Consider the following 10,651-nt stretch of genomic DNA (forward strand, 5'->3'; position numbering starts at 1 on the left):
TCTCTCTCTCTCTCTCTCTCTCTCTCACTCTTTCTCTCTCTCTCTCTCTCTCTCTCTCTCGCGGTGTCAGCTCTGATCTCAGGCCTCCACCTTCTTATTTTCTAGTGAATACTGCCAGATGCAACTTTTGTCACAGCGCAGCTGCCGGTGGTTCCTCCTTACGCACGTTACCAGCTGGATTCATTAAAAGTCGAGACAGGCAACTGGATGATGTCATATCCGTGAAGAAGGGTCCCTGTATCCTACACGCAGCACGGATTTTCGCTGCATGCATGCCCACAAACTTTTTCCTCCTTTGCAGTGACGAGGTATCTCCCCGCTGCCCACATGGCATGCATGCGTAACGGGGACGAGTGGATGGATGTGCCCCCCTCCTCCCCAGGATACGACGGCTTTTACCAGCGCGCGGTGGACGAGGTGGCGCGTGTTCACGGGCAGAAAGTTGCGTGAAGCTTTTTGTTTCTGTCACGGCGGTGGAGGTGCAGGAAGGAAACGCTGTAGCAGCCGACAGAATGTGGTCGCTGTCCATAGTCCTGAACCCGCTGCTGTTTCTGCTGCTGTTCGGATACTGCCCTTCAGTGGTGAGTTTCCCTAAACACCACCTTTTTATTTTTTCATTGACTTAACTTGGTCTGTCATGTCACGTCAGTGCTGTAAAGTTCAGGTGATCGGGAACGTCTTTAATTGGGGTGAAGCATTGCACAAGAGTCTGTGAATGACCAACAAAGCAGAAAGTCATTGAGTGGTAATGTGTGTCTGCTCATTTCAGTTCACTGCCATTATTGCATATTTGGCTGCTTCTTTCTGTTGCCACTAGAGCCAGTGTACAGCCCGGTGCTAGCAATAACTAACACTAATGTGCAGAAATTGGTCACAAAAATGTTCTGAAATAATAAATACTGAATTTAAATTCGTGGTGGTGGAAAAGGCACCCTCATAGCACTCATGTTTATTGCCTACATCAACCACAGAGCACTGATATTGATCCTGGACTATTGCCAGGTATATAACTCACTTTTAAGGGAGAGTCCAATCATTGAGAGTCCAATCCCTGCTGTGAATTATATCTAAATCCCCTCCCAGACAGAAGAAGCACTGTCTTGATACAGGAAAATTCTCACGCACACTAAAACTGATTTTAACTGAATGATTCAGTCTTTTCTGATGCAGTTTTTGTCTTTATGCTGCTTCTGTGTTTGTGAAATGTAATGTTTTATAGGAGAAATACTATAAAACATATAAGCTTGCAAAATTGCAATGCGTTGTCACAGTATTATCACAAATTAGGAGGAGCAGCTTGCAGATCACCGAGCCATTTGGACAAGAACAATGGTCGATTAGGTTCATCCCACCCGTGCAGAATACATTCCCTGTGCCAGTGTCTTGATTGCAAATCAGTGTCCTCACATACTATCACCTTGCCATGATTGAAAGTGGTGTGCAGAATTAATGTTGCTTGCTTGTTTAGTAAAACAGGAAATGTTTACAGGCTAAGTCAATGTATTCAGAAAGTCTAAATGAATGCCCCAAACAAAAGGGGAACCAGCTGTGTGAATTATTTAACGAGAGAAAAAGTCTTTGTGCAGAGTTGCTCAGAAAAATTCCTGGTTGGAGAGTGCATCTGGCTTGGCTGAGCTACAGATTCATTTTAATATGAGGAAATGTGCAAGTGAGAAAAGAGCAAAGGATGTGCGTCACTCAAGAGACAGAGGAGAAAGACCATTTTAACAGATTAGTGAAACTGTCTCCTTTTTAGGAGCCTTTCAAAGCAAAGTAAGGAAAAGAGGATCTGTGGATGTTTTTCTCCATCTTTTATCCCATTCAGCGATGATGCTATGAGAGCGAGGCAGATTCCAGCTAAATTCATGCAGCACCAAGCCATCTAGTCTTTCTAATAATTTCTTAGATGGCTGCATTAAACCCCACATGAACTATAGATTTTTCAATGCAATATCACTTTTTCTTATGCTGCTTTACACTGTTGGTTTGTTCTTTATGGGATTTCAGAGATACATGAGAGACATACTATTGAATTTAGAATTGCGGATTTAGATTTTTTTTTTTTTTTTTTTTTTTATGTTCCGTTTTTGTTTTTGTTTTTTTAATCTAAAAATCAGATCAGGACCCAATTAATATGAGGTCAGCAGTAGAATGAGATTTAATTTCTAGATCACAAACCTTACAAGCAACCAGTAGAAAGGTGGACAAATGTCAGGGCTGCAGTGTTTTGATAATCCCAGAAACAATTTTCTAACAATCTGATAATGGCAACACAAGCGAGATGTGCTGGGAGAAGAAAGAAAGCTCAGGTGATTGATAGTGTAGAAGACATTATTTTATTTTTTGAAGTAAAGATACGAATATATCAAAGTCAAAAGGAGATGCCGCAGAGGAGTCAAGCTGCAAGTGTTAAAAACCAACATGAAGCAAATCACATTCTGCATTGCAACATTTCAATTGTAAGATAACCCCTCCAAAAACCCAGCTTTTCGGTAAGTGAAAGTGATGAGACAAAACGTGCTCTTTCTCTTTGGTGTGATGTCTCCGCCTGCACAGACGGGACATGATCTTTTAGAGTTGATTCTAAACGCTCAAGCTGACAGGAAAGGATGGATGAGAGAAGGGAAGGTTGTCAGCACTATAAACAGGCACTTTGCTTTTCTTTTCAACAGCTTCAAGGACTGGTGCCAAAGTTCACATGTTTGACATGTTATTCTCTGCCTGATTGAGTTTTAAATTGTTAAAGAAACTCCAAATGATAGTTGGTTTTCTGCCAAAAAGGCTGATAGTGCAGACAAATTTACCATCCGCAGTCAAAGGTTGCCAGTATTTGGCTGGAGGCTTGTGTTAATTTCCCAGGCTCGCAGTAAACAGCAGTATTGTTCAAATCCTGATGCTGTTTCTGTGTCTAATAGGTACCAACCTCTCCAGCACTTCAGGACACTTAGGAGCAAAGCTATTTTTTTACTGTGTACACTCTGACAGTAGTTGATGGTTTTGCATTAAAATATGCTGCATTGGCTTATGATGCATAACTTTATGTTCTTTAGGCTTTATTCTCCAGTGCTGTGGAGCATATTGAATGTAATAAAGAATTGGAAACGCTCTCATAAATCGGTTTTATCTGCGTCTCTCAGCAGGACTTTCAGTTAAGGCATTGGAAGGCCTAGTGTGGAGAAATAGGAGAATTTCAACACTCGGGTTATTCATCAAGGCCAGGAAACGCTCTTCATTGTTGAAGAGAAAATTCACAGGAGACCATATACAGTGAGCGGAGGAATATCTTACAGAAAAAGCACTTTGTTCTTTCAAAGCCCAGTCTTTTTATAAGTCAGTGGAATTGGTTGGCATCAAAGCTTTGGGGGTATGAGACAAAATAATGGATGACCCATGAGGGTAAAAAATAGGAATCATAACAGCTGTGTGCCGCAATTTCATGACAGTGATAAAATCAGAGTTGAGTTTATTTTGTGTGTCTGTGGATGAGTGTGCTGTGTATTTAAGACTGTGGCTGTGTTTCTGTATGCAGACCATCAGGCCAAAGGAGGGGTGGCAGGTGTACAGCTCAGCTCAGGATGCAGATGGGCGTTGTATCTGCACAGTGGTGGCACCTGAACAGAATCTGTGCTCCAGAGATGCCAAAGGCAGACAGCTCCGCCAGCTCCTGGAGAAGGTGTGTGCACACAGTCACACACATTTTTCTCCTTATATAACAACACACACATGCACGCGTGCACACACACACACACACACACACACATGCATTCATTCTCACACCTTTACTGTAAGCAACGAGCACACCTACATCCATATAGGCATATCACATTGATTTCTGCCTTTATTCACGTGTCTTTGTTGCCCTAATCCTCACAGAGATTGCACCAGCCAGGTCTATAACCCTGTTTTCCACTTCTACATATATTACATGGATGAAATCAGCTGAATGACTGTTTGTGAAGATGAGAACGCTCTCCATCTCAACTTAACCGAGCTGGAGTGCCCCTGTTTTTTTTGCAGCAAACCATTCAAGGCTATTGCTAAGGTTTGGAGCATTACAAGGCTTTATGCATTTGATTGGGAATGTTATTTCTGAATTTTAACCATCCTCAGCTTTCAAGAATTCCTATCCATTTTGAATGAATGTTATAAAATTAGCTCTGAACACATGACACATGAAATGATGAATAAACATCCAATTTAATTTGAAATTTTATTTTTCTCCCCTCCATCATGACAGTAGTGATTTAATGCATTATCTACGAACAAACAAACAGCACAGCACTGGAGTCACTTTCCTTAATTAATATGGCACATAAAGAAATGTTGCTCTAACCTACATTTTAATGTTGTATGCCAAATGGTGTTCTCTGTCATTCACTGGGGCCTTTGACATTAATGTACTAAGTTGCCTCAGGGCTTCAGTGAGGCCATTTCAGCATCCCTGTACCAGAGCCAGGAAAGTATGCAGAACATAATATGAGAGTGTTGTGCCACTTTGCTGGTGGTGTGCACCAGTAATGTTGGTTGGTTTCAGAAAGGGGGGAGAGAAAAGACATTTCTTCTTGTTCAGATACGCTGCAAACCCAGTGAGTAAACCAGAGGGAGACACTGTAAGGTTTATTTGTAAAACATCTGTTCTGCAATATGTTATCGAACCTGGCAGAGTCAATACTTCACTAAAACAGGTAATTTGCTGTGAACTGTAACTAACACAGTGAAATATAATTTTTAAAGACTGTGAGTAAACAGTGTGTGATAACTGGCCTGTAACAGTCCAATGTCCATGTAAATGTCATGCTAAGCTTTATTTAGCTTCAGATGGTTAAAAGACAGTCACGCTCGAGGTCAAAATGTTGATTTGTTCCTTGGGAAGTTAGAGCACTGACAAACGACTGAGCATGGTGGACATTTTAATCTCATGGTGGACGGAAAAATCAATGCTGCACTGTTTCATTCTTTTCAAAAGGTGCAGAACATGTCGCAGTCAATCGAGGTCTTGAACCTACGGACGCAGAGGGACTTTCAGTATATCATGAGAATGGAGAGCCAGATCAAAGGCCTGCGGTCAAAGTTTCGACAGATCGAATCGGACAGGAAGACACTCGTCAACAAAAACTTTCAGGTATACTTTTGTTTGATGTTTAAGTCTGTGAGAAACATCACAGGAAAGCCAGGGAGTGGATCTCTTCTGAAGATACCTGAGAAGCATCTAAATTGATAGACTTTCATCCCTGATAAGATCATTACAGGGATATCACTACCCAGCCAAGGACAAGATTATATTAAAAGGTACACAGGGTTTGAAGGCAGCATCCAGCATGGATACCAAACACTAAGTGACAACAGTGACAACGCAGATCTTGATGGTTCATACTTTAGTTATCCATGTGTTTAACTTATACAAAGACTAAACTAAAAAGCCTTCCTTGACAGCACTGTAGTTGTTCACCCACATGTGCTCATTAGCGATGCCTACCACTGCCTGAAGATCAATTGTTGATCTCAATACCTTTCAAACACTAGAGGTTAGAATGTGTTTTTTACATTGTAAAATTAAGTACTGTAACTTTAATAATAAAAACAATCCATGTAATAATTTCTATCATCTCTATTATCATCCATCAGCAAAATTTGTTTGATTCTTACTAGATCGTATTTTTCCTCCTCCTTGTTTTACAGCACTGAATCTTAGATACTGGATCTTTGGATCTTAAATTTCTTACATGAGTGAAACCAAATACCAACATGGAGGATATAATATGCTTAAGTTTTCTTGAATAATGTATTGCTCCCCAGTTAATGATGTTGCCTCTATTACCATAAAACATCCTGAAACTACTGCATTGAAAACAAACTGAACTGTACTGCCAGACTGTGAAATTTATTAGGACAAATATTTTTGCAGAGCTGCATTCTTTCTGTTTTCTAGGAGCTAAAGGGAAAGATGGAATCCCTGCAGCCACTGATCCCTGTCCTAGAACAGTACAAAACAGATGCCAAGCTCATCTCCCAGTTCAAAGAGGAGATCAGGAACCTCTCTGGTGTGTTGATGGGCATCCAGGAGGAGATGGGAGCCTATGACTATGAGGAGCTGCAACAGAGGGTGCTCAGCCTGGAAAATCGACTCCGCAACTGTATGAACAAACTGAGTAAGTCCACTGCAGGAAAGTCACACACAGGCATGATGACCTCAGATTATTGGATAGCAAAGGAATTTCTTACAGCTACTGGCAGATTGGTATTTTAGATACAGCAGGGGACAGAGAAGAACTGCTACTGGAGGTAGAGATGATGTTAATGGATTGAGAAAACCTCTATTTGCGGAGCCAAAGAACAATTTTCCAAGCTAAAGGTTAATGGTGTGAGCATCATGAAGCTTTGTACTCTGGCTGCTAAGTGAAAAAGTGCAATAAAGGCTTATACAAAGTCATGATCGATAGGTTTATTTCATTTTTTTCCCCTTCTGCTTCCTTCTGGTTCTTTATTTGCCGTTTACAGTGAGGGACTGAAATTCTGTGGGTTCTTTGCTCCATCCAGTGAGGTTTAACTCTGCTAATAAGATCAATTTTGCCTCTAAAGCAGCTTTGCCTCTCCAATTTGCCAACTGCCAGGTTAGCAATGTTGATGGGCCAGTGTCATCATGAATAGCTAACATGTGAATGCTAATGGGATGTGGCTGAAAATCCGTCTGAGCTTCAGATGATTATTTAAACATTCGTAGTGTGTGAGCTGTGATTGATTAGGTAAAATAGCAGTTAAATACTTGCAATGGAACTTGCAAGCTTGCGTGCAAGTGATAGCCTACTGTCACCAACACAATTAGAGTGTCGGGCAAGATGAATTACGTGCAGCTCAAGTACCATGTGGGATAAATGTTTGACATATGAAAAGGGTTTTTACAAGTTGTTGTATTGTTTTGGTTTCTCTGGACACCCTCTGCATTTCTATAAGAACACAGTAAGCATATGGCAGTGCACAGCTGCTGCACACAAACTGTCCTGAGCCAAAATTACAAATTGGTTCCAATATTAACATCAAAACACTGGCTGCAGTTTTATCATGTGGAGCAGGAAAAGCCTGAATGTGACCAGAGCTGTGTGATGTGTTCGCAGCATGTGGCAAGTTAATGAAGATCACTGGGCCGCTGACAGTGAAAACTTCAGGGACCAGATTTGGAGCCTGGATGACCGACCCACAGGCCTCTCCCAAAAACAACAGGGTCAGTTAATGTGCTGTTTTTTTTTCTTGCAATTCTTTGAAACAACACAGTGGTTTAATAATTTACATACAGTTACTGTTCTCCTGCTGTTCAGGGGAATGAGATGTTGAGTTACAACATCATACTCACAAAAAGTTTCTGCACAAAGAAAACATGGTGTCTGACTCTGCTCAGTGAAGCAGTTTGATGGTTGGATTCTTGTCATTAAATACAGAAAAGAGGAGAGTTTCCACTTTGTTTACCTGGCATCAGATCACAGTGAGCTACAGAATGTGGGAATCCAATTTTTACTGTACATGACAAGATGTCTGGGACTTTGTCAGTTGAAATATGCCCCACCTTTAAAACGGCTTAATACACAGCAAACTGTTTTAAAAGTGAAAAACTACCACACAAACAGTCACAGAAGCCCTGGTGCCAGTTTCCCATGCACTAAATACAGGAAACAAGTTGCTGTTCAAGTTGAAAAAAATTGTCACAGAAAAGAAAATGTCAGGCATAACATTACAGACATTACTCCCAACAGCATTTAACACAACTTTTCTCCTTGTTCTGAACTTTCCTTGTATTAAATGCTTTGAATGTTTTCAAAACTTTTTTGGTTACATGCATGTGTACTATCTACAGTAATTAAATCTAACAGTCTTCTTCTGCCCTGCTTTTCACTGACACTTTGCTACACGTCCTGGCATGTTACTGCCACCAAATGCCATTCAGTGTAATAGTACAAAGTGGGAATGTGTTCTGGCTCAGCCGCCTGCCAGGTGCATAAAGATATACAGACACAAATGGGAACAAACACGTTCAAAAATAAGAGATGTACTGCCTGCTGATCAAAACAATATTTTCTAGCACCACCAGTGGTCAAAAATTCCACAGCGGCTCTTAAATCTATCAGTAAATATTGAATATGTGCAAAAAAAAAAGAAAAATTTTAGCTCAATTTTATTGGTGTAAATAATTATAAAACCCCCGGATGCCAAAATCACACACACAAATCACAAATTCACATCCTGATTGGCTGCAGTACTCTGAGATTTGCCAAAGCTTTTTTATGTTTTCAGGGGTAGTTTCCCTCCCTCTGTCCTGGTTTAACCCTATGAATACAGATTAAAGAGAATAAAACTCTATCAGCACACTGGTGTTTTTACACCCCCTTTCATAAAGGCCCTGTTGTCTGCCATCTTCTTTTTAGTGGGTGTCCTGTTTCCTCCATTTTTTTACATGGGTGTATTATCATATAGATCCACTTTTTTATTTTACAGCTGCTGAGGCTGTTATAAATGACAAAGTAAAGATATGAGAGATGCTTGTGTGTTTACAGCTGCCTTGCACCAACCCCCTGGAGTTAACGAATGGTGTGTGTTTGTCCCCAGGTCTGGTACATGGACAGCTACACCAACAACAAGATAGTAAAAGAATATAAGTCCATTGCTGATTTTGTGGCAGGAGCTGAGTCAAGAACGTACAACCTTCCATTTAAATGGGCTGGAACCAACCACGTGGTGTACAACGGCTCCCTGTACTACAACAAGATGCAGAGCAACATCATAGTGAGGTACAGCTTTGAGACAGGACGCGTGGTCACACAGAGGGCCCTGGAGTCGGCAGGCTTCCATAATGTGTATCCTTATACCTGGGGAGGCTTTTCAGACATCGACCTAATGGCAGACGAGCTGGGCCTGTGGGCCGTGTACGCGACCAACCAGAATGCTGGGAATATCGTCATCAGCCAGCTGAACCCAGACACGCTCCAGATCCTCAACACGTGGAACACAGAATACTCAAAGAGGAACGCCGGCGAGTCTTTTATGATCTGTGGGACGCTCTACATCACTAACTCCCACCTGACCGGTGCCAAGGTTTACTACGCTTACTCCACTAAAACCTCCACATACGAATATACAGATATTCCCTTTCATAACCAGTACTTCCACATGTCTATGTTGGACTACAACGCCAGGGATCGTGCCCTCTATGGCTGGAACAACGGCCACCAGGTCCTGTTCAATGTTACACTATTCCACATCATTAAAACTGAGGATGACTCATAAAGACAGGAACATACTGTACTTGTGATAGAAATCATAAAAATGTGAGGCGGGGGGACAAATTAATGCTTTCACGTGAATGTTCTAATGAATTCTATTTATTTGTTAATTTATTTAATTTTGACAATGACATTTAGCTATTTGCCTGGTTTCATATGAAGCATTAGTGTAATTAATTGAGACAGTATCCCTGTGGAAATGTGACACGTTCTCTAAAAGAATAACTGACAGCACAAATTAAAACAAACTCAGTACATTATGAGACATTGCAGGTAAGACATTTTAGACTAAATAATAGCACTTTTACTTAGAAAGTTTTAGAAATACTGAACAATTAACCACTGGTCATTTCTGCTGCTGTTTTTCTCTCCAAGATGAAAGCTTCTCTGTATTGAAGTATTTTTAATGGTTTTCTCATTTGGTATTGCATTTATTCAGCCTTTCTCATATTTTCACGGTATAATTGTTAATTTTGTTTCTCTTCTTTTCTTGCCATTTATTCATTATCTACTAATTTATTCCTGCCTTTCACTGCCTCCCCCTTGCTTTCAATTTGTCTTTGTGGTTTTTTTTTTTCAGAAATCTTTGCACTTGACCTTGTACAAGACGACGAGAAATGTGGTGTATTTACTCTACTCAGCTTTTTGTGTGTTGATGATTCTCAGTCACCCAGGTCATTGAATAGCTGCAAGTGCTAAATCGAAGTACTTTAACAAACAGTAAATCTGGTTAGTACTTTGAGATATTAGCTTTTTTTTTTGTAACTTCAGCAACAGTTTGTATGCCTTCTTCAGTGCAGTGTGCAGTGTGTAAGCTGAAGGATAACAGCTCTCATGCATGAATGTTGGCTGCCCTAATAGCATTTTTACTGTAAATGTATATCTGTGTATTTTGTAATTGCACATCCCCTTCTGCTCCCCCTTAGCTATATAATAGTAAAGATCCATTGATACTCGCAGCAGTAGAGAACTTTATTAAGCATTCATTCGTGTAAATAAGAAGTTAAACATAACCAAAATAAAAGTTTTGATTTCATTACAGTGGTTTTCTGTATATTTGTGTTCCCAGGATGACAGATTTGGTTCAGGATGCTCTTCTGCAAATCTCAAGCAACCACTGAAATGCAGCAAAAGTGAGCTAACATTACACTATAGTTTAATGTGACATCACTATAAACTCATAGATGTGAGTTACTTCATTGTTCTCTAAATGGACAAAGTGACTTAAGTTTTTTCTCATTTCCTGCAGTAGCTTATTCATTTTAATTTCTTCAAAGCTTTTACCGTATTAGGAGATTTTTTTGCTATTTATTAGACCAATATTGCAACTTTGTTCTGCACAGCAATGCTCTAAAGTATGGTTTGATGTGGACAGTGGACTT

The 10,651-nt window shown here is 40.4% G+C and overlaps 1 protein-coding gene across 1 annotated transcript; it reads left to right on the forward strand.

Annotated features, from left to right (window-relative positions):
* Positions 1–254: 254 nt before the first annotated feature.
* On the forward strand, positions 255–9,888 carry olfm3b (olfactomedin 3b). The gene is made up of 6 exons (XM_026313548.1): positions 255–581; positions 3,530–3,673; positions 4,967–5,122; positions 5,930–6,149; positions 7,113–7,219; positions 8,596–9,888. The coding sequence occupies exons 1-6, from the start codon at positions 513–515 to the stop codon at positions 9,271–9,273; spliced, it is 1,374 nt and encodes a 457-aa protein (XP_026169333.1). The 5' UTR covers positions 255–512; the 3' UTR covers positions 9,274–9,888.
* Positions 9,889–10,651: the final 763 nt, after the last annotated feature.

This window comes from Mastacembelus armatus, chromosome 17 (genome assembly GCF_900324485.2).
Source record: "Mastacembelus armatus chromosome 17, fMasArm1.2, whole genome shotgun sequence".
In the NCBI taxonomy this organism is placed as follows: Eukaryota; Metazoa; Chordata; class Actinopteri; order Synbranchiformes; family Mastacembelidae; genus Mastacembelus; species Mastacembelus armatus.